This window comes from Dreissena polymorpha, chromosome 16, assembly GCF_020536995.1.
Source record: "Dreissena polymorpha isolate Duluth1 chromosome 16, UMN_Dpol_1.0, whole genome shotgun sequence".
Lineage (NCBI taxonomy): Eukaryota > Metazoa > Mollusca > Bivalvia > Myida > Dreissenidae > Dreissena > Dreissena polymorpha.
Genome location: NC_068370.1, coordinates 18,020,610 through 18,046,364, shown reverse-complemented (window position 1 = coordinate 18,046,364; position 25,755 = coordinate 18,020,610). Strand labels below are relative to the sequence as shown.

The 25,755-nt window shown below is 33.0% G+C and overlaps 2 protein-coding genes and 1 long non-coding RNA gene across 4 annotated transcripts in view; 1 reads left to right on the top strand and 2 right to left on the bottom strand.

Annotated features, from left to right (window-relative positions):
- LOC127861513 (uncharacterized) overlaps positions 1-25,755 on the top strand; it is a 170,923-nt gene that overhangs the window by 119,052 nt on the left and 26,116 nt on the right. The gene's annotated exons all lie outside the window — the stretch shown is intronic.
- Positions 1-25,755, bottom strand: part of LOC127861501 (neurogenic locus notch homolog protein 1-like) — an 80,689-nt gene that overhangs the window by 36,790 nt on the left and 18,144 nt on the right. The window lies entirely within an intron of this gene.
- On the bottom strand, positions 519-6,606 carry LOC127861496 (neurogenic locus notch homolog protein 1-like). The gene is made up of 5 exons (XM_052400046.1): positions 6,301-6,606; positions 3,708-3,875; positions 2,766-2,951; positions 2,074-2,187; positions 519-1,693 (listed from the first exon to the last, which is right to left on the bottom strand). The coding sequence occupies exons 1-5, from the start codon at positions 6,461-6,463 to the stop codon at positions 1,542-1,544; spliced, it is 783 nt and encodes a 260-aa protein (XP_052256006.1). The 5' UTR covers positions 6,464-6,606; the 3' UTR covers positions 519-1,541.

Sequence of the window (25,755 nt, the reverse complement as noted above, 5' to 3'; positions counted from 1 at the left end):
GTGTTGTTCCTTTATGTAGTGATGATACTTCTTAATGCGATTTTGATACTTCTTTATATTGTGTGGATAGTCCTTAATATTACTACTATATATGGTGTGGTTTCTTCTTAATTTGGATTGTTAGTGCACTGAAATTAAAAGAAGAGGTGTCAAAAAAGATGGATTAGTGTCAAACGTATTTTATGCCCGATTATTATATTTGTTTAACGTATCATTATATCCAGCCATAAGAGCCATATGTGAAGTCATTTTACCAATGACGTTGTAGACATTTTCTATAGAAAGCCAGCAAACGAATGAATAAGCCATAATACGGTCAATTTGTCATAAAATTATGTCATCCAATAATTTCGAGTTGAAAGAAACCATACGCTTAAATCTCGTTCACTACATCAAGTCCCCATTGCCATTGGTTAACTTTATAAAGCGATATGAAGCTTTACAAGCAATGTTTTTTTTCCAACGTTTTATGTTTTATTAAGTATATAATACAAAATGCATAAAACTAACACATAACATATCATGATCTACGTTTACAAATGCATGTAATATATACAGAAATGTTAGCTGCGGCAATGAAAACAATAGTGTTATGATATTTCTCGTCTTAATGCAGAGACTGATACAAAACTGAAAGGCATCGCGACATACAAAACACGAATTTTAATGACTGGAAATGTGACCAACAACCTAATAAAAGGATTAAATATCATATTTATGTACATAGTTTTCTGCACAGACTTGAGTTTTACTAAATAAATAATACAACCATAAACATGCTAACAACATTTTCACAAGAAAAATACAACACCAAAAAAAAACACCATTAAAAAAAAAACATGATAAAAAGGACCATAGAAACGTGCAAAAATACCGTGGATGTTTATAGCAAAGGCACATGGTTTTTATAGAAGACAATTGTTTAAAAAAAAGAATACGTGCCATCGCATCATTGACTTGATTATTGTAAGCAAGGGAGCCAACTAAACAATTTATTTTTTTCATCAAACTCATCGTATCGGTCTCTTTTGCAAAAACGAGGATTTCGTGTCACCATATATACAGTTACCACAGTTCCGAATTCCGAATCAGTACATAGAATACTTTTATTAAATGATTTGCTTCGCATTGAGCAGTTAGTTCAGTTGAACGTTAATATATGTTTAAGCTAATTTAATTTAGTTTGGTACCAATGGAAATTGCTTGTGGTGCATACTGTTTCGATTGATGCCACTTATTTTTCATTTAAAACGAATTACCTTTGCGCGGAATATGGAAAATCCATACCTTGCTGTGTAGTAGTGTCTTATTTGTATTTGTTTCAATAGCAGTTAGCGCGCTTGCAAGAAAGCCTTTCGGTATCTGCAAGCTGTACGACTATTTCTTGTATACAGAAACAATATGACGACTGCGTCTATGCATAACATATTCAATAATTGTAAAAATACGCAAAAATATACTGAAATTTAAAGACACTTGAAAGTGTAAAAATGTGTTGTTGTTTTTTAATAAACGAATATATAACGCTCTGGAGCTATTGATCATGAGAGCAACAACGACAGGATTATACTAAATGGCAACGTCAATGCCATGGACACGGGAACTATGTGAAGCGACTCCGCGGCACCTCCAGGCATTGCAGATGCGTCCGCACTCTCGACAGAGCCTCTACCGATAGCATCACATTCGGTATCTGAAAACAGAAAATAGTATACGATTTGTTGTGACTTTATTGCGCATCATTCGGTCAGTATAGTTTAAGATGCTCCTATATTGTTTTTTAAATGTGGCATTTTGAATTTCTATTTCTCGAGTTTTGCCATTAAAAATTGCGAACCACGGACAACAAGCAAGACTTATAACCGCAAATAATTACAATAATGTATCGAGTATTCCCCCAAATCCCGCCGAACCCATCCTTTATGCTGGATCAACTGATTTGCTAATAAAAAGACCATGCCAATCAATAAAGAGCCAAAGAAAAAAAAACATTAAGTTGTCGTCCTTATTGTCCTTATTACTCCTTTCTCGGCAATCATATATAATTTCAGAAAAGGCATATGGTCAACGTACCCGAAAGCGAACATATTTCGCATACTTCTCCGGTCCAGCCAACCTTGCAATCGCACCTGAAGCTACCAAATGTGTTCGTGCACTGACCGTTGAAATAACACGTATCGACCCACTCTAAAACAAACATAGTATACATTCATTATGTGCGTGATTGTTTATTTTTATTTTTATGCCACCAGATTATGTTCGATTTCTGTTCTGGGACTAATTGAAGGGGCGCAATAGCATCGACCTATTTTTGTTTAATTTTCATTTAGGAATGTTTTATTAGTTAAGTGTTCGGCTTATAAACAACAAATTTGCGGTTTCTGGTGATACTGCGTAGGAATTAATTATTGTGGCAACAGCAAAGTTAAATTGTGCTTTAATAACGAATATATGTTCTTTCCAATTCTGAAAAAAGCAATGAAATTTATAACAAACGTCATTGAAATGTTTTGTAGACTTATAATAAAAAAAATCATAGACATTCTATATGTTTGTCTTTTCAGACGTTTGAATATTCGGTTTGTTTAGATACTTGCGTCACAATTAATAGTGCCAGTATTACTGATACGCCATGGCCATTAATGAAACCCATTAACGAAGTCTTTATCTGTACCGATGTACAACTTAGAAAGTGTGCCAGAAGTACCTATTCCTAATGCATTTATTTAGAAATTATTTCAATAAATTAGACGAAATTATCTGACTTGTGCACTCATCTTCATCCTCGTCACAGTTTTTCCCCTGGAAACCGGGAATGCAGCCGCCGCAGTGTGGGATACCGGTGGGCCCTTCACAGAGCACGTTGGGGTTACATGGGCCGTAGCATGTCATTCCTTTGGTACAGTTCTCCTTTGTTTCTAGGCAAGGATCGTCCATGGTGCAGTTGACGCCTATGATAGACGTGATATTACTTTAAAATAGACTATTGGCATTGAATTAAGTATGACAACAAGTCAACAATACGACTTCAGCGTTTACAGTTTCCAATACGAATATACAATACAAAAGCCCTTTTCCAAATCCAACGTAGTGCACGGATTATCCTTGTAATTCTTCGCGAGACAAATCGTCTGTGCATCTAGTGTTCTCGCTAAAATGCTGTTTATTTAACATTGACAAGAAGCATCTGGGCACACTGGACTGTATATTGAAAGACCGCAGTGCTTTATGTCTGATAACAACTTGTACATCTTGCTATCTACTTAACAAAAAGGCACGGATTTCTTCTAATAATCAAAGGATAAAAAACAACGACTAAACAAGTCTAATATGCAACATTTGCATGGATAGCGTGCTCATTCAGACCAAGTGCTTGACAACCACTTGGTGAGCATAAGCACGACTTACACGTTGACAATGTCCCGCCGTTATTTTTCTGAATGTCATCAGCATAATCCATTATATGCATGTAGTAATTAAGGTCTTTACAATCGACCTATTCTCGAATCAATAATATTGTCGACAATGTTAATGCACCTTTTAAGAAATCGAACATAGATTGTGCCATTTTTATTGAATATGTCCAATATTTACATGAGCTCTTAATGGTTGATTTCGATTTTAGCGTTAAACTGTTTCGTTACTTCTGCTTATTGACATTCTGACATCGATTACGTATTGCCTTGCGGAAGTGACCTAACATATACCAGTCTTTCCATGCTCGCACTCGCAGGAGACGTAGCCAGATGTTTCAATGCACTTGGAGTTCGGTGGGCAGTTCATAGTATCGCACGTATTAAACGCAGTCACACCCGGTTCCAGGTCAAGACCCGTATCCCGCCTTTCCGTCGTCTGGCAGTCCACGCGCACCATGACTGTAACGGAAGCAAAAATCGACAAATGTATATGCTTTATTTAAAACATACCAACATACAAACATTTATTTAAATGCACGCGTGTTTAGCGAATCAACGGCGCATAAGCAAGCGATTTTAATTATTTTGCTTTGGTGACCTTTAATTTGCAAACGTCGAGCTTCCCCCAAGATTCTAGCTATAGAAACTTCAGTGATACGGACTTATGACCAGACCTTTAAATATCGCACAAGTAGACAATTTAAAAACATAACACGAAAACAAAGCACCGCAACGAATGATATGGCTAACGTAGGAGACGACAATTGTATGCAACCATGAGCTCTTTTTATACCCAAAATACCATTTCATAGGTCAGAAAGTGCGTAATAGCTCGTTAAGCAGTTTATGCCATGAAACAAACTCTTGCATGGCGACGGAATGAAACTGTTTAAAGGTTGTTAGATTGCTGCCTAGAAGGCTGTCAAATATACCTATATGTATGTTGCCAGCTCGTTATGTATGTTAAATCGGTAAAGTAGTTAGGCAAATACTAGGCTGTTATGTGGATTGAGGTTCTTATGGACGACCGAAGCGGTCATGAATTTATTTGGTTTTGGATGGGGCAAGTCTTGTATTCGAGCCATAGTCATGCATAATAATAAACAGCACTTCATATCACTTATAGGCATGTTAAAGTGTTCCAGACATACTCGTTCACTGAAATCAGCAACGCATCACACCACTTAAGTGAAGTTGTTTGTGTTCTAGACATACTTTCATAGTAAACAGCAACGCATCAAACCTCTAAAGTGGACGTTTAAGTGTTTAAAATACACTCGTCCACCACACCACTGAAGTGCACGTTTAAGAATTCTAGACATATTCACAGTAATATATAATATGTTTGAGTGTTTATGACATACTAGTCTATAGTAATCAGCAACAGATCACACCTCTTAAGTGCATGTTTGAGTGTTCCAGGCAAACTCGTAATCACAACTCAGCACACCTCACACCACATAAGTGCATGTTTGAGTGTTATATACGTATTCGTACATAATAATAACAACACATCACTGAAATGCATGTTTTGGTTTTCTAGACATACTAGTACAATGTTATCAGCAAAACAGCACAACGCTTTAGTTCATGTTTGAGTGTTCTAGACATACTCGTAAATAGTTATCAGCAACGCATCACTCAACCTAAGCATGTGTTAGTGTTAGGCTTTACTAACCTGAATATATTAATTTTGTTTTGATCAATTACTTCCCTTATTCTGTATTTATTATTACCTTGATGTGAATGAATCTTGTGTTGGCATATTGTTTTGTAATGGTTGCCTTTAATCATCACACATTTAGATAATATAATGATACAGTGCTCGGACAAAGGGCTGAATTAAACGTCAGTCCCTTGATACTCTCAGACATTTGCAGCATTTAAATGTGTTCATTATCATATTGCAATAAATCTTACGCCAAAAACCTTAGGTGTAACGAGAAACTGACTGACGGAAAACAATACTTCAGACATTTCACACACTGTTCGCATTTCCTTTCATTATTTAGACTATAGAATAACGAAATACAATTAATAACGCTGAACTGAGTATTTAATTGTCAAAGTACGTTCCTGCTTGTACATTGGATTTTTTTTAATTATTTGATGTATCTTAATATATAATGCATTTGCGTGTCAATTGTCTGGATTCATACGCAAAAAAATACGTGACAAGTTTGTGAAATTTTGTGTTATTTATTAACGAATTGTTTAAAGTTCCGGAAAAATGGAACCAGTTTGAAAATAACATTGAAAACGTTCATTTCAATAAAAAACTAAAATCACTCAAGAGTGCAAGGGTACAATATAATGTACATTATATTTATCGCCAACACGCCACCTTTTCCATGTTCCATAAGTTCTGTTGTTAAAGATATATTTATGAGTGTTGCTGTATTCAAAGAACTCGAACAACGAAAAAAACATAACAAGGCAGTAAACGGAAACTCATCATCTAACAGAGAAGAATGATATCAGCAAGCGGTCATAGCCTAACTTCTCTAAACGTGCTAGATCTAAAACTTAGTCTCTTATTTATTAAGAATGAAAAGGTGAGAAACGGAGGATTTACCTTTAATTAGCATCAGTCGAATGCGTACTATTTACCACAAGAGTGATAGCCCAAAATACTATTAACAACGGAAAGTAAGTCCAGTATTCGCGATAAAAATAAACAATAGACTTAGTTTCAGTAAATTCCCTTTTCACAGTTACTTGAAACCTGTAGTTTTACAAATTCTTAATTAATCAATGATGGTGCAACCACAGGAATCTCATTATTAATGAGCTTTAAAATCTGTGTTTTCAAGAATACATTCTAGTCTAAATGTTAAGTGCAACCATACGATTTCTCGTTACGGGCACTTGTAAAACAACTTACCGTAAACAATCACCATACCAAATGCACATGTTTGCACGAATACGTCCATTTCAAAAACATGCAATAATACAATAATATTCCAGATTACTAAATTGTTTGTCAAAATATATCGCGTACTGATTGCACGTTGTTTGAGTTTTATATTTCGTGTGTCAAAACACATCCGAACAGTGTATTTCCTGCTTTGGTATGAAATAAATAAACTTCTCGTCCGTTTCGAGGACACTGACTCAAAAGAACTAAACTGTGACTGTCACTCCTACTCGCATACTGTGACTGTCACTCCTACTCGCATATAAGACCGACGTAGACATGAAGTTAACAGTTGTAATTACGCGTTCAGTTACATGGACCAATAGTGTATACCATTTGTATTAAGGGGCCCCGCGGTCAATAAATTGACGCTCAGACGCCCTTTGGTGCATTTCAGTGTTCATGTTTGGCAAATATAGTATAATTAAAACATGACTACAAATGCCTTGAATGATCTGACCGTTTGTACAACACAATACAGAGAGCCGACGACAAACACCGATAACTTGTCAACATTAAACACTCGTTTTTAGTTGGTCGCGTAAGCGGCCGACTAAATTTACAGACCATGTTTTGCAAATCAGTATGTGCTTAGAAGCCTTAGCTACGCTAAGAACCGTAACCCACTATGCTACGAACGATTACCGCTGCCTGTCTGCACTGCAGATAAGAATGCTTAGGAGCGTCTGCTCTACTTCTCAGTGAGTGTATTTACCAGCTTGTAAGACGACATTGGCCAGTCTAGTGTTTATTATTGAAATCTGTACATATTGGCTGCTTTCAGGGAAAACGGGGTTTAATGCATGTCAAATAAGATTAGCCTGTGCACACTGATTAGCCTGTGCAATGCGCACAAGCTAATCAAGGACGACAACAGCGAACAACTTCAGTGCCTTCAGCGCTTTGATTTAACCTTAGTTGTTACTGCGCTGTATACGCAAAGCCACGGGATTCAATCAATATTAAAGATGATGCATATTTTCGAAAGTCTATTTATCCGGCTGAGGATGACGACAATCGACGCAAATAGTCCTACATGGTAATAACAGGATTTATAGATCGACTATACGTTAGGTTTTCGGGCGTCACTTGTATTAAATACCATGGAAAGCTTCCGGCGTATTTACAACCTCAGGTAACAGGTTGTTTTCTTTTTGAATAAAACATTTAATTCAAAACAAATGTTCTCCTAAAACAAAACTTTTTTTATTCAGAATATATATTATAGCAGCGGCTAAGGGTAATCAACGAAAGATCGTATGTTTAGTGGATGAAAACTTAAACAACATAAACAACAACGCAAGTACCGAAATATTAACAGCTTGAATACGAGTCTAAAAATATTGTGTAATGCATTATGAATCATGCCTTTAATTGTAAATTAGTGTGATGATATTATTGCTATTTCTTTCATGTTCTTTAAAACTTAATTACACTTTGTCATAACTTGATTCTATATGTGCATACTTAGGCATACAGTGATCACATTATTTGTTTTATTAAAAGAGGAAAGTTATGCTTTTGAATATTTTTCATATTATTTTGAGCTAACATTTTCTTCATTAAGTGTACACAATCCTGATATTATTTATTAGTTATATTACTATTGCTTGGTGTTCAGATTCCACGTGTTTACTTGTATAATCCAACAAATTAGCTTTGTTCTTTGAGTTCTTTTTACGGTTTTAGCGTATTAAAGCTACAACCGAAATAACTCTTTATTATGAGCATTAATATATTAATGTAAAAAATCGCAACAATTATAAAAAGATCATATAGAATAATGACTTTCATCCAGAGTTTGTTAACTCACAAGAACCGTTTCGATATGTCTGTTTTCAAATTTAACTACAAAGAGCTTGAATTACCAATATATGATGCATATATTAAACTTTTTATTAAAAACGTTTCCCTTATACAACCATTACAAAACAGTTATTGTGATTGAACAAAAAAGGAAGCAACATAATGAACAAAACGACTGTGTAAGTTAAGACGTAAAACATATTTGAGAATTAAGCAAGTAATACAATAAGTTATCCAGAATCAGTTCTCACAATATGACAAAGTCAGTTTTCAGACCTATTTATATATTTTCTAAATAAGTAATTAACAATAGTTCAAGATTCAAACACAATTTCTGTACCAAAAACTAAATAACAAATCAAGCAGACACCAACCATTTTAATTAAGCTTATATATCCTTATGTGTGTTTATCTTAATGCATCGATTGATAAATAAGAAATATAAGATATATTTTATTTCGGAAGAAGAGATTTAATCAACGGCAACAGAAACGATAACAACAATCATGATCATATACTACTCATATGTGATACAACTAAATTTTATAATTGGAAAATACAGTACCTGTTGCGGAAAACAAGCAGCCAAACAAAATATTCATCAACCACTTCATTTTTCTTGGAACCTTAGGTAATGAAATGTTGATTTTAATCCAGATCTATATAAACAGAATCGATAATCCCAACAGCAATGCAACAGTTGATGTTTTAATTTCTAAATATTTTTTTTTAACTTTGTTAATCACTTTTAACAGTAACAAAACATGTCTGCGTTGCGCCAATGCTCTCTATAACGCGTCCTTTTTCAGCGTTAATGTTAAAACCCTTTTCGGTATTTAAAGCTTTAGAGCTAAACTTCCGATTCGTTGTATTAATGACTCAACGATTGGTCGTTTCGTTGTTTTAATGACTCAACGATTCGGAAATGTTTGTACAAAATATAAACTTATTGACAGCCTAAGGAAACTAATTTAAATTCATGAAAAATACTATATTAAATGAAACACTAAAGTGGTTGTGTTGGTTTACAATAGTATCGACATCCTATGTTATGTTCAAAAAGAAAACGCATGCAATACAATGTGGACTAAGATTTACAATACGTTACCTACATCTAAGGGCAATACATATATTTGTATTAATAATTGATTATGAACAGGGCAATATATATATATATTTGTATTAATAATTGATTACAAACATTGTCAAAATGTAAAAGTTTTGTACTTCAACCGCTATGAGGGCAATTTGCTATCACGACCAATTGTTTATAAATTTGGCAAACAAAAATCGATCATGTGTAAATTATATGTTCATGTCATATTGTTGGATGTTGTTGTTTTATGCAAAACATGGTATTGATGTTTGTATAAAATAAAATAGCATGTTATTTGTATACGTAGTGTGCTCCTCATATCATACAATTCAATTGACGTAACAGTATAGGATAATATGATAACATTTACTGTTGAATTGTAAGCATACTAACTTCATAAATAATAAGCATACATATTTTTTTAATGAATTACATATCTACGCAATTAAGATATTAGAATTATCAAATTTTCATATTGATCGATATACATGTACGAGTAAAATCCTTTACTTTATCAACCGGATAATATACATTAAATATTTAAATGAATTATTTGTATTACGACATCACATGAGTATCGAAATAAATGGTTTCAAAATACCGATTGATCAAGTATTGTTTTCCCTCAAGCGTTATTTAAATTACACATTTCATATTCATCTACATATAATTATACTATCAAATGCTCAGTTATCTGATAATGGTTAGGCTATAGGCGGAAGCCAACGCTCGTTGGGAGTGGACAATCAGAAACTCGAATTTAGAGGACATGTTTATTTTGAGCTGCGGCATACAACCACTCTTTCAATGTGAGGTGCAGTATACAATCAATTTGGTATTTTCTTATTGGCTTAAGGTCTAATTTATAAGAAAACCAGTATGTACAAACACATTGACGTCTTCGCATTCTCATAGTATGACCAGGTGCGAAGTGTGGTATATATCAATAACACAGTGCAAGGAAAGTATTGTGCTTTTTTATTTGTTATTTTCATTAATAAGACTTAACGTATTTCGTTTTCGAATCGTTGCGAATTATTTAGGACATTTGTCACATGGTCGGGGATGTCTTCATAGATCTCAATTTCGGGTTGTCCGTGTTTCTCGCACACGTTGATTTATCACTATTCATTTCTCCCCTTCCCGTCCCAACGTGAATTAAGTTGCTAAATCTCTTTGTTTGGACTTGTCGTTTAGCTTTTTTCTCTTTACAGAAAATATAGACAAAAACTACTCTATACTTTTTTGGCAGACAGATATATCTTGATGAAAGACTTCACTTTCCGCTTTTCAATCATAACGAACAACAACAATCAAAATGGCTGGCAATGATGCTTAAAAAACTCTTGGCGAATAAAACGGTCTAAACTGATTTGATGCATACACCGAGAAGCAATTTTGAAGATAAATGTGAAAAACAACGAATAAAATCAAGAACTGTGTGTTGTAAACATTGTAGAAGTATTGAAGAGTTTATATAAAACGTATAAGACATCAATATATGTATTGCTCATAGTAATAGCAAAACATTCATATTTAGAAGATTGTGTCGTTAAATAATGGAAACGACTGCATTTTTCCTGTGGTGAAGCCAGCGTCGATCAAGTTAAAAATTTAGCAAATAATTATTTAAGATTGATATGAAACTGTCAAATCGGGTGACATTAACAAGGTATATGATTTACTTCCACCTCTCGTTTTGACACTTTAGTTGGGGTTCACAAATTTGACCGCTTAAGCATATTTATTCACCACATGTCAATTTCAAGGTAAAAAGACTAGTCTAATTAATGAGGCATTTAATGCGAATGAAGCCTTTTTCTTATTTTTTTTCGGGCAAGAAAATTGCCATAAAATATGCCATAAAATATGCCATAAAACCTAACTTACATGTGTATGACTAAAAAATTCCATAGATTTTTGTTTTCAAAAATGTCTATCAACTTTTCACCCATCCCCTTTTGAGCAGCGTCCTGCTCTGTACAGTACCTTCTGGAAATAAAATTATAAAACAACATTCTGAATTTCTCAAAAAGTGTGATAAATTGATATTAATAGTACGCTTACGTGTTTGTGGATAATGGTATATATTGCTTTATGAATAAATAAACTAACTAGTTAAATAGTACATGTAATGGATCAATACCTTAGTCCAATAATGTCCTAAATCCACGTAATACTCCCGAATTACCATTTAAACTGGTGAGTATTGTTAATATTGATAATTACATAAGAATTAATTTACAACTGCAAATGTGTACGTTTTGATCCGGTTTTTATCCGGTGATTACTTCAATATTTAATCATTTTTAGTGACCCTCTTGTGTGAATATTTAACACAGGTGGAATATATGTATTTTGCGGCTCAATTCTGATGCCTCGCATTGTCTATGATAAGTCGAGTCATTCATGCATAAATGCACATCTTTATTGTTATTAAAGATATTATTTATTGTTTAAATAAAAATAGGTTATTTTTTAATGCTTAAACTTCAAGACGGGACATTTGAAATTAAACACCGTTGTGTATATATGTGATAAATTGTATTAATCAATTAACAACACGTCGTTCGAAAAGATCTTCGTTCCCCAACGAATGAGATCAGTTTCAGTGTGTCACAGGGGTATTCGACGCATTGCAACACTAACAACAAACAACTGACTGATAATGAGATTTAATTAACGTTAATCAACATAAAGTTGAATTAACTTAGAAGATAATAATCATGGTTCTGAATCAACGATTAAAAAACACTTTAAATTTCACTCCGTTTAAATAAATCTTGTTTTGTTTTTTGCTGTAAACCAGATGGGAGTTACTTTGAGATTAAATGAAAAAGTAATGTGGTCAGGCCGTTTGAACTGATTTATTATTATTATAACACATTTATATAGCGCCCTTTTCATACTCGAGATGTGCGTTCAAAGGCGCTTTACAGTTTTTGATAGGGATAGAGGATTTAGGCACTTTCATAGTCATTTTGTTTTACAATTGGCGCCTTAAATATCGATAAGTAATTATATTATACCAAAGATTTGTGACATGAACCCATTAAAACCAGAAATGCCAATTGGACCTGAAGTTAATTGTATGGACCATCGGTTCACTTCTCTTTATAATATTGCTAAAAACCAAATGATGCAAATGTTGACACAGTACCGGTATATTTCTTTAACAGAGCTTTCATATGACTCTCATGTTTACCCTTTGACTCTTTTGAATTTAAGATGAAAAAATATTTTATCCTGTTTAGTTTAAAAATGCATGAGTCAAAGTACTTATGGATATAGAAAAAAAGCAATCTAGCCGACTCGAAGAGATGTTATAGATTACAAGACAGTTTCGATTAATACTATTAATTTAATAGTAACACAATCTAACACAATTACTGTTTAAAATAGAGGAGTTTACAGTTTACACATGGTTATTTATTAATAAGAAGCAATTAATATGTATTTGAGTGCTTGTCATAAGCACCAAGGCACCTTAATATGGCCATTGCTGGATCAGACTCTAATTCGCTTATCGTATCGTCTTCTTAAAGGACACACTCGTTTGAACATCTTGACTCAGAGTAGAGGATCTTCTTTCTATACAGTAAAAATAAAATTGAGTTGTATAAGAAACGCCAAAAAATCATGCAAAAGATGTTATATTGCATAAGATCTTCTTCGATGTGTATAACTCCACTAGTCATTTGAATATACATTTCAACAAGCAAATTCGTTGAATTGATATCCCCCGCCAATATGCTTCTGGACACAATAGTATTATATTTGACACTCAAAAAAGCATTTTTTTTCAAGACGCAAAGGGCCATAACTCCGTTATTAACAGATGGTGTATAATGCCATTTGGCGTGAATCATCCTCTTTTCCATATACATACTAATACCAAGTTTCAATGAAATCCACCAAAGCACTTCCAAGATATGGCTCCGGACGGACGGACGGAAGGACAACGCCAAAACAATATCCCTCCGCCTATAGCGGGGGATAATTATTACCCCGAACAAAAAAGTTGTAAGATGGGGTATAATGGACAATAGTTGAACCTCTGGTCGGATGTGATTACTTTTGAATTAGGCATAGCCCGGAAACTTTGAAAGTTACCAACTTGAAAGTTCCTAGTAAGTAGGCATGCCTCGTTGAGGGAAATTGCAGTGCACAGGAACCATGACTCTTTTTGTAATATTTTTGTGATTACCCTTCGCCTTTTACAGAGTAAATCTTAAAACGATCAAAGGTATCTACTTCATTCGAAAATTAACAGTGTGTGGAAGTGCAGTTTATTCAGGGCATATCTGGAGCGTAAGAACCAGAACTCTTGCGTTGTCCTTATTGATTGCTATATTTAACGGTCTGGCATATTTCTATATGAATTATCAACATAAATCTCCGTGGTTCAATATATCTGATTGAAGTGAAACGCTACGCTGAGCATAACTTTTGCTTCTATTATTTTACTGTTTGTTTGTTTTGCAGTAATATTAATATTTACTTTTGTGTTTTGTCAGGAACATATTACGAAAACTGTACGAGGTAAAGAGGTTTCATCGATATACAAAAGTCATGACCGATGCTCATGTACTTTCTATATTTTTCTTTGGTAATGTTTTCTCTTTTTGTTTTTCGGGGCGTATCTTTTTAATTACGACTGATGTCAACTTAAATTTCATGAGTACAGTGATCTCATTGAAAGGAAGTTTACAAGAAATCAGAATTGAATTACAACCTATATACTTATTGCCTGTTTGTTGATTTTCAAGGTCAAAATTGACCGCGACATATCTAGAAAAATAAAAGAGGAATAAATGCAACTTCTTAATAAGCTCGAATTTAAGGAAATCGTTGTGCACCGAAACTGTTGCTTCCATAAATGCATAGTTATTGTTCTTGTTGATTTCACACCGATTTTTTGTGCAGGACTAAATGAGTGAAAAATGTATGTTTTCATAAAGAATGTTGTTACATTTGTGAGTTTTCATTTGCATAGGTTTTTAAATACATGTGTATGCTTTCAATCGTTTGTTCAAATATGCGGTTTTATTTTAGATGAACACTGATTTATTTCTTTGTTTTAATGGAGCTATTAATAAATAAAAATTACAACTAAAATCATTTCAATTTATTAAAATGTATATTACATTCTCCATGTCAATGGCATAATGATTTTCCAACATAATATATGAACTTATGTTAATAGTTTATAGTTTTTCAAACTAAGTAACAAATTTACCACAGGTGGCTAGCGTGTGGCTATGATATTAATTAGTTAATACTTCATTTTGAATGAAACAAAATAAAATTTTAACGAAAAATCAAGTTTTCTAAAAAAAATTCACTATCAAATATATATATTTTTATATATTTGAAAGTGAACTTTTTTCAGAGAAGTTGATTTTTCGTTATAATTTGATTCAAAATGATGTTTTTACTAATTAATATAATAATAATATAATAATTAATATCATAGCCACACGCTAACCACCTGTAAAATTTACCTAAATCTTTGTTGAATGATATGTACATGTACAATCTACACATGTGAATAGTGGCGATAGGGCTCAATTTTACGTTCCTGTCACAATTAAAATGACAACTATTCATATTATACTTATTAAATGATATACATTATTGCAAAGGGGTGATGATGTAACACGGAACAAATATACCGGTATATTAATTAATTTCAGCATATGCAACAGTTCACATTAACTATGTTGATGTAACGATTATATATAACAAAATATTGTGTGGTAACCAAACAAATATCTAAAACGATGATGTAACTTTAACAAAAAGTCCTTCGGTCTTTTCATTTACGTAAAGGTCACGTATACGTGAATATAATGTTAATTACAACCTTTATTGTACGCATTTCTCAGGAGGAGTGTGTTTGGTTACTTTGGATTTAACATAGGACAATTATGAACTACGTGTTAAATGCAACTTAATTCTTACAATCATTAAGTCTTATTTCTCAGTCTTATTTTTGCCTTCAGCCTCTTTACGCTATTAGCGTTTTGATTTATAGATATGGGGGCAAGTCTCGACAAACGCTTGCAGTTAACAACTTGTGTACGAATATTAACCATAAATGGAATGCAACATAATGTCGTTCGGCTGTTTTCTACATATTTGTTTGCGAACATGTTAATCACACGTTAATCAAAAACGAATGATTTGACTTTTACATCCTTGAATTTAACGTCATTTTAGCGATATTATAAGATCTCGCCATCAGACTCAAAGAAAGAGCAAGAGCATACGAAATTGAGGTCATCACGGAGAAGTCGCAGATCATGGTGAACAGCATGACGAACACCAGTGCAGACATCATCATGGACGGCAAGCATCTCGAAGAAGTGACCAGCTTCGAGTACTTTCGCGCAAAACTGTCCAAGGATGGTACCAGTACCGCTAAGATCCGAATAAGAATCGCCATGACGACCGCAGCGATGGCCAGACTGAGGTTGTGGACAAGCCTTTCCATCAGCTTCCCCACAAGTACAGGCTATACAAGTCCCTAATGGCCTCCATCATACTCTACGGATGCGAGACGTGGACGCTGAAGACCCGAATGAAGGAGGGTTTCTGTATCTTTGTCCCTGATTCACCCCAACGGCAAAAATAGGTCAAGGAATTGATGATGATGATGATGATGATGATGATGATGATGGTGATGATGATGATGATGATGATGATGATGATGATGATGATGATGATGATGATGATGATGATGATGATGATGATGATGATGATGATGATGATGATGATGATGATGATGATGATGATGATGATGATGATGATGATGATGATGATGGTGATGATGATGATGCTGATGATGATGATGATGATAATGATGATGATGATGATAATGATGTTAGAGAAACCCTCCCCCACAACGTTTATTCTGCAAACGATGACAGTGATTTGGCATACTTCTAATTGCTTCTAAGATGCCGATAAAAAAGAAACGTTCATGAAGTTTGTTTGCGTTATTGATTATTTCTCATTATTTGGTGCGTTTTGCAATTATTCTTTTGTTCTGTTTCAGAAACAAGTAATTAAATTTGGTGTTAGTGCTTTGGAGACTCAATCAGACCGTATTATTACAAAGTTCATATTATACCAATTTACAGGGCTGTGTAAGCCATGCACAAGTTTTCGCAAACGCATTTTTCTTTGACAGAATACTTTTTCATCGACAAGCTCTGTATGCCTAGACAATATCTTTATGCTTACACATGAACATGCAAAATTATGTTGTTGAATTGTGCATGTTTTCCGAAACGTTTTATATAAAACGAGCATTTGTGTTTTATGTAACTTTTTCGTCTTCAGGAATTGCTATTGATAACACATGAAATCAATTCAAAACTTCATCAAAATGACACAATAAATATATTAAATGGCACACCTGTCAGCTGTTTAACGCCTACAACAGTTAATGTCTGTAAATAATGAACAATTTAGTGATAATACGCAAATTGTACTTTTTAATTACATTATTTCCTTATGGTTGTAATGAATGTTGATGTTATCTTGATTAATAAAAAATAAAAATAACAAACATAGCGAAATATTTTGTTTTATTTTGTCATTTATAGCAGAAAGCTGCAAATATTTCTTTACGAACAAACCAGACGACAATTTGCCTGTCAACATCGTAGACAAGCCAGGTGGTGATGCATTGTTAATTTTCAGTCTAGCGTTCAATCTGTTTTCGCAAGTGGTAAATCTGAACATACGCAAAAACAAGGAATTATGTCATGATCATACACTTGAAAATATCCCGGAAACGAACCACAACCTGACATACAATCTTGAGTGCTTGAAGCAAACTCTGCGACATTTTAATCACTTGCTTAATTGTCATACAATCAAGGCGTATATCTATTCATATTTACGTCACAAACTTTATGTTATTGATGTAATTAAAAGAAAAGGATATATTATTAATAATGTTGTTTTTTTGCATCCTACAATGAATATATGAGGATAAATATGTGTTCCCTATACAAATAATATAATGTTACCAAAAAGCAATGTGTTCAAATCCGAACGTTTGGTTTTTATTGGACCGATTGACTTAAAACTGCTGACTTCATTCGATGTTTCTTTTGTAAAATAATTCGTTAACGAGTAATGTAAACATGACTCACCGCGTGCATATGAAGAAATATAGACGATTAAAATGCGTAAATGTGTATTCACGAAAGTAAAGGAACCACATTGGTTTACTATTTCATTAAGTCATGAATTACATCAATTCTTTGTTAAATGCCACTGCGTACCTTCTGATTTGATAATTTTGAAATCCTGTTTTTCGATTATCATTTAAAAGACAAATATTATATTAAAAGTATCACAGCAACAATGGAAGTTGGTTTTATAAATACATAATTCGTTACTATGTTTGGCGGTTTGAAGATACATGTCAAGGAGATAGTGTCTTGTGTTATAATTTGACCATTTTAACTTAAAACATACACCACACACGATATGAATCAATTAAAGTGTATGGCAGTGCAGTCTGTCAAGTGCATGAAATAATATTACACATAACATTGCATGTCATTATGCAATATAACATAACATTACGACAAATATTTAGAATTGTTCTAAAAGCCTTTAACAGACCGAATTAAGATCCCCTTGCTTTTGTTAATTATAAGTGAGTTAGAGATTTTTTAACAACTATAATGTATCGTGTTATCGGGATTTTTATTCAAGCCTATTTAAAATGTAAATAAGTGAGTACCATACGAAAGTTGCGGGCGAGCGCTCACATTTCATTCTTCGTTTCACAACACAAATGACAAAGTGTTTTGTACCTAGATGCAGTTCAGTATAAACAAGGAAAATCTTACATTGTTTACATGTAGTAAACGCCGCGCGCTTTTTACTGTTGTTCTAAATGAGAAATAAACTAAAATGCGCAATAATTCAAGTGTGTATGTGGTTGTCGGTTTGTCAACAACAACTAAGGCGAACAAATAGATGTTTTTGAGAACCATTAAAAATAATAATAATTTACACACAAAAAATAATATTGAATAATTAAAAATAAAGCTTCTATAAGAAATGACTATAGACAAAGGGCAAAAACCATTATGGTCCAGGGTCTATAGATTTTATGTTTAGAGTTTCTATGAATAAGTACTGTTTATACGATCGCTTATGCACCATAACTGTAATTTTCCTAACCAATCAATGTTTAAACAGAAAATCTTCTGGCTTTTTTATATCTATGTTTAGTCAAAAAACATGCACTGTTTCTGATTTCAAATAAAAGATTTCTATGGAATTTAACCTCACTGGTACCTGTTGTATGAACAAACTTAATTTGTTATATATAGGGGAAGAATGATAGATCAAACAAAAATATAAAAATAAGAGTATATTGGTCCGACATGACTATTTTATGGAAAATGCATCGAGGAAACAGAAAGGTGTGTTGATAATTTGAAACAAGTGGTTGTGATCGACTCAGACAAGTACATTGCTTATTACCACTATTGCTTCCATTTTAATATAATATTTATGATTGTTGTGCAACTTGATTTTAGCATATATATCCTATTGCACCTGTCAAACACTACTATTACAGATTTAGTCGAGTGTAGTTCTGACAGTAATAGTTATGTTTGGTGATTCCAAGAGCATCATGCACTGTTCATTACAGCTTAAGATAGATTTACATATTCATTTTGCAGGCCGAGAAAATCTGAAATGACAATAATTTGCCAATTGTGACAGTGAAAGACCAATATTAAATTTATTTTCATGTGGTCCATGACAACAAAATAAATGTTTAATTTGTCAATGAAAAACAATCAATAAACAAAATAATATGTTTTGAAAATATTTATTATGCAGACAATCTGATATAAGTAATGGTAAATTAAAATGAAATACAAAAGTATATCGAACATTGTGGCCTCATAGAGATGTAGCATTACTGTATTTTTTATATTCGCTTAAAAAGCTCTTTGCTTGGACGAACACTTCTATTATACGTGTTACTGCAAAGGTTTGTGTGTAATGCTAAAACTGAGATTAATACATTTTTATGATAAAGAAGGATACGTCTATTTAACTATTTCACCAAGTTGCTTTCAACCGGCGCTTGAAACAACCAACCCTTAAAACAACTACATGACCCATTCAACTGAATATTATATTTTGAATTATTGTGGAATTTAACTTTAAAAGAAACTGTCTCGTGTTTCTGATTAAGCTTTCCTTCGTCCATAGTTTCTAAACTTTATATTTAAAACATAAGAATTGGGTGATGAATTTACCCTTGAAAATGAAATAATGCAAAGCAAAGGAGATGGCAAATTAATCATAATTATTTAATTAGAATAAATGTCAGCTGTCTTACGCCTACGACAATTAACATTTCTATTTCAGTTGTAGGTTAGGGATTATTCATAACTTATTGTTAATGAAATTAAATTAATTTCCTTGTAATTATGATATATGTTATATCTTTGTGTGTTTTTATAACTTTTTTTTAGTCTTGACGTGTATGCAGATTTATGCATATTACTATAATAGTAAGTTATTTTAAGCAAAGAAGTTCAAATTTAACAACATAATAAACTTTAACTTTGATAACAATGTTCAAAATACATAGAAAACAATAATCTAACATGTACAACCCTATCAATTATCAATTTGAATCAATTAAGCTTTTTTGCGAGTTTCATATATATTAAGTGATGAAACGTTCAGAAGAATTATTATTGTACTAATTATATATACCGGTAAGTATTAAAATTGTCCCATTTATTACTTTATTTATTTTTGTTACTGTGTCTGTATAAATATTTTAAACTTATCTTAGGCTAGCTTTAAGACCTGAAAATTCGAATAATTCGAATTCCTTTTGTGTGCAAAAACGAACGTTTTAAATTCCATGAAAACAATAAAACAGTTTTCATGTTCATTTGTTTCAACAAGAAGTACCACTTTGAGGTTTTATTCTATTCGTATGTTTGCATGTAAAAGCTATTTGAGGTTTCTTTATTAAGTTTTTGTACTGAGTTATATTCCCCGAATATTTTGGAAAGTGATTCTTCTGACATTCATAAAATCTGACATGGCCAGATTAAAAAGGAGTGAGTTTGTTACCAATATTATGTGGATAATACCAGTCTTTAACTATTGAATATGCATATTATTCTTTTATACTTGTAAATGATAGTTTTCTTTCGTTTGATGTCATTTGCAAAATATTAATTCAATTGTATGTGGTATATTTGGAATTCAGAGTTCCGTTTCAGTAGATTGCATTATAACTGTATGCATGCATTCAGAATTATCGTTTAAATACAGGTCGACAAAATGGGGTATGAATATACTTATAATAGTGTTAATTGTGTATTTGTAACTGAGATAATTTATGTAGAAAAAACTTAAATTTGTAGCTTTTGGAAAACTTCTTAAAAGGACTTCAAAATAAATAACACACTTAGCATTTTTGCCAGTAGTTTCATGGCCATTTTAAGTGTTTATTTATTATTGAATGAACTGCCTCTTTGAAACCAAAGTAAAACGCATATTACTGATTGTTATTAGTCGAAATATATTTTCTCGTCCCTTTAAATGATGGTTTTTATTTACAAAAATGCTCTTCATTTGTATTTGTTCATCTATGTATAACAAACGCATCCCAACACACACAACTTGTATTGTTAATAAAGACACTAAAACATGACCAATTATATACGGAACTTGTTTTATGCTTTGTTTCACGTTTACTTACGTTTAGTATAGTCATGCCTCTAAACTCATTATGTATATATTAGAAAAAATGCATACTGTAGTTTCCTTACATATTTAATGAGATGTTAACTTAAACGAATATATCTTTAAACTAAACTATATATAAATAGAAATGAGAATTTAAATTTAATTGATAATACATTGCGTTCAATAGTTTAATATATATTTTAAATATGAAAATATCGCACAAAATATATTATTTATATTATTCCCGTTGCAAAACTGGTACACACGTCATTGCACACGTTGAATAATAAAAAATCGTATTAACATATACATTTTATGCATCGTTTGGGAAATTTTCAACTAAATATTTAATGATTATTAAATATTTTTGCCAACTATATAGTTTCATTGTTAAAAATAAACAATGTCTTGATTTACACACGTTTAATTGTATCATACATAATATGATAGGATTTTAAATATTATATAAAGTTGATTAAAGCAAGCACGTTAAATAGATCCATGTTTCTGTCTACTTCACAAATGTCACATGTGATTGATGCATATTTTAAGTTAGATAATATCAGGATATATACAGTTTTAGAAAATTAGAGTGACATTGAATAATGCATAAATGTTTAAATATTCTATTAGTGGTTATTTATAAATATGCGTATGATGAAAAAACTGTTTCAGCATGGGCTATGCGTGCACTAAATGGCTTGACGTTTACTCGTTGTATCAGTAAATGTAATGTTCTTACTAAACCACTTCAAAATACTTAAATTATTAATGCAATTCAGTACACAGAAATCAAATATATGTTTTATTATTTATTCCTTAGCATACTCGTTTGTACACATATTAAAAAACATTTTCAAAATCATGTAAAACTTCAATGCATGGTTGTCGAAAAATGTTAACAATCATAATAAACGCATATTCAATTGATAATAATTAATAAATTTAGTAATGCTTCATGATAAAATAAATTTAGAAGTTAAAATGCATGATTAAATCAATAACTAGAATAAGAAACATGGTTTAATACTCTTTCAAAACTAATACACAATATTTATTTATTATTTATTATGTATTATTTATGTATTCCAAAAGCCGATTGAAGCAAGCTGTATTAAATGAATAATCGATCCCCGTCTCGACCACATAACTGCTTTGAAATCGGTGTGAAATCCTTTATACAGCAATGCTTACCTTACATAAGATTCAATGAAAGTTGCGAGTTACTCGCACAACTGTGCACTTAATACTTGTATTCCCGCTATTCCGGTTTGAGTTGTATAACTGCCCGCATTAATATAACTGAAAAACTGTTAGAAATGGCGAAAGCACAACAACAGCAACAAAATGAAAAATATATACATATAGTTGATACGTCTACAATACGTATTCACAACAAAAATACCATACAAAAATAAAACACTCCCCATTTAAATCAATACATTCACCATTACACGTGTACGAATACTGACGAATGTTTGCAAGAATTGAAAACGGATGAAATAATTTCGTGCAAGGGCTCGAACTGCACAATAATGGTATGGTGACCTCAATCTCCTCATATTGGTCTCCCTTGCAAGGTGGTGGTGTTCTGATTGGTATTATAACCACAGTTACCAATTTCATGATTTATCAATTCGATTCAGGACATTTTAATCAATATATCACATGTGTGCTTTTTAAGAATTTGCTATTACAAATCTCGAATAGATTTTATTATCAGTTTGACGTAGATTTGTTTTCATTGTTACCAATTAAGGGGACATTTTCACATATTTTGACATGCATTTAAGTTTGTCATTAAATACTTTATATGATAAATGTAAACATTGGATCTAAAAGGCACCAGTAAAAAATAAGAATAAATTAAAGAAAGAAAAAAAGTAACCCTCAACTTGGCTCGAACCACTGACCCCGAAAGTAAAAGTCTTCGGCCATCCGTGCTCATACAGTGTGTGATGTATTTTATATCCATTGTGTCAATTTACCAATACGTGAAAAGGTCCCTTGAATAATTGGATGCATATACTATTACTGAATTGTTTGCCACTTCGTTTTCGATCACGAAGAAGTGCTTTCCATAAAAAGTGTTATTTGCATATGAATGTCATCGGTTTGCCAATTAAACACCATACGTTGTCGTTTTGTATTTTTTCAACAGCACGCACATACGGGAAAGCTTTGTAGATTCAAAGCTCCTTACAAATATACTAGCGACACATATGTCATTTATGAAATAAATAAGAAAAACAACAATAATTTTAATAGACTATATATGGTATTGACATGTCTAACAATAGAAATAAACAACAATAAAACGGGCGAGATCTATTCAGTGTTATATCCACAACGACATGATGAATGTCAAGGTCAATGGAATAGAAACATTCACTATGTGAAGAGACTCCGCGGCACTTTCAGTCTTTTTAGATGCGTCTGAGTGTCTACCATGTTCTATGCATTCAGCCTCTGAAAACAGAACACAACACACAGATAGACTAAAATATAACGCTTTAGTAAGTATAAGTTTAATACAAAATTATATTAATAGCCCAAACAGAAAAAGCATATTCTTCGACATTGTTTCTCTTTTCACGGCAATCAAAGGGCGACCACTGGAGAGCATGTGAACAGTAAACGCACCTGATAGCTTGCAGATTTCGCAGTTCTCGCCGCTGTAGCCCACCTTGCAATCGCACCTGTAGCCCCCAAACGTGTTCGTGCACTGGCCGTTTGGCTTACACACGTCCTTCCACTCTGAAACACACAATACACACATTATCTACATTATGTGTTTTTTTTACTAAAATACTTGGGCATGGCCTTATTTATATGAAACCCTTCCCTTTATCTTGGGTATTGCACCCCTGTGCACTGGACATCTGTATTGCTCTTTAAAAAGAATGTTTTAAAGTTGTCTGAAGACTGGTAGTCATCGAATTTCTGATTCGGAGCGTAGGAAACAGTCCATGAGGGTTACACCTATCATTTAGTTTTAATACATTTGTATCTAAGAAATTATGGTCGATTATAAGAATCGCGGATTTTCGGGATTTTCATCAAGGACAAATTATGACATACATTTAAATGTTAAGCCCATTCGTCTTAAAAACCCGCAGTAAAACATCGCTTCGATCTTAATATAACCTGGTGGAATACGTGTGCAGTTTTTGTGTATTGTTTTGTTTAATCTTAGATTATAAGTTTGAAGAAAAGAATGTTGGGTTTTTGTAAAGTTAAACCAATAAGAAAAAAATATGGACGGCAACAAATTAAAGTACAACAATAGCCGTTTATTCAAAGCACAAAATAACAACAAAATGCTTACCGGAAATATAAAAAATAACTGTTTGACAATATGATCAACGCGAATTTTTTTCCCGAAATGTTAATCGCGGTGCTTAAAATCTTACCTTTACATTCATCCTCGTCCTCCGTACAGTTGGTCCCCTTGTAACCGGAAATGCAGTTGGTGCAGTATGGAATACCGTGGGCCCCTTGACAGAACACGTTCGGGTGGCAGGGACCAAAGCATTTCATCCCCCGAGGACAGTTTACATTGGTTTCCAGGCAAGGATCGTCCATGCTGCAATTTACACCTGAGGATAACAACATCTGGTTTCAGTATTCTCATTAAGTTTCAATATTCTAATCAGGTTTCAGTATTCTCATCAAGTTTTAGTATCAACAGTTAATAATGTTCGATTGGTCATTGTCGGCTCGGGTACTACTTACATGTATCCCGGGTACATGTAAGTATATACCCCAGGTACGGTAAATATACTAAAACGTACCCGGTCGATATTAGATTGTACCCGAGTTATATTCCCGCCCAAAATCCGATGTCGTAAAATGCTCTACCGATTATTGTTATTACGAAACAAACGTCTTTTTAAAAAAAACACTTCATCAAATTTTTGAATATGCGTTTCGAGAATATAGAGGCCATTTAACAGAAAATTGATATAAATATGAACATAATTAATTTAAAAAAAATAGCCGACAACGACCGATTTAGTGTTAAAATTCCTGGATACGTTTTAGTTAATTTACCGTACCCGGGGTACATGTAGGTATACTTAAGTGTACCCGGGGTACATGTCAGTAGTACCCGAGCCGACAATGACCATTCGAGCGTAAATAATACGAGTACACAGTACAAAAGCGCTTCTGTCCAACACGCGCGATACATCGACTTTATCGGGAATGCTCCACAAAAGAAACAAGCAGTGCAGCCTAAGTGCCCTCTAAGTCGCCCATTTGTCTTAACTCTAGCGCAGACATTTAACCGCTCATTCTTATTTTGGGCACGATCTTCATATGTATGTGTATATTAAAAGACCGACGTACTTTTGGGACACTCGACTTTTATCCAGAAAGCACTTGTAAACTGTGTTGTTTATTACAACATAATTCGTACTGGCTGTCACTTACAGTATGGTATAGGCTGTCACTAATGTTGTGGTCTAATAGTAATAGTTTATAAACCTTTTTTTACACTTTATATCAAAGCGGAATACAATGCTTGGTTATAACGTAATGTCAACGTCGACCTAAAAGAAAATGCAAGAGCACACACAAACAGTGTAATGTCCCAAACGTTCCAGATAGGTTATAGTGTTATACAGGTATTCAGAAGGCTCCCTAGGGGACATTTAAACTAGGGTGTATTTCAGTTAAAACTTGATATCAAACTTTCTTATCCAAATACATTTGTTCCTACTCATATGATGCTAAGCAAACCATTAAAAAAA

Excerpts from the sequence above, each read along its gene's own strand:
- LOC127861496 (XM_052400046.1), bottom strand. The coding sequence starts at position 6,463 with ATGTGTTTTGACACACGAAATATAAAACTCAAACAACGTGCAATCAGT. Across the intron at positions 2,952-3,707 it reads GTGCGAGCATGGAAAGACTG|GCGTCAACTGCACCATGGAC; the intron begins GTATATGTTAGG and ends CGTCTATCATAG. Across the intron at positions 2,188-2,765 it reads GGATGAAGATGAGTGCACAA|AGTGGGTCGATACGTGTTAT; the intron begins GTCAGATAATTT and ends TGTTTGTTTTAG.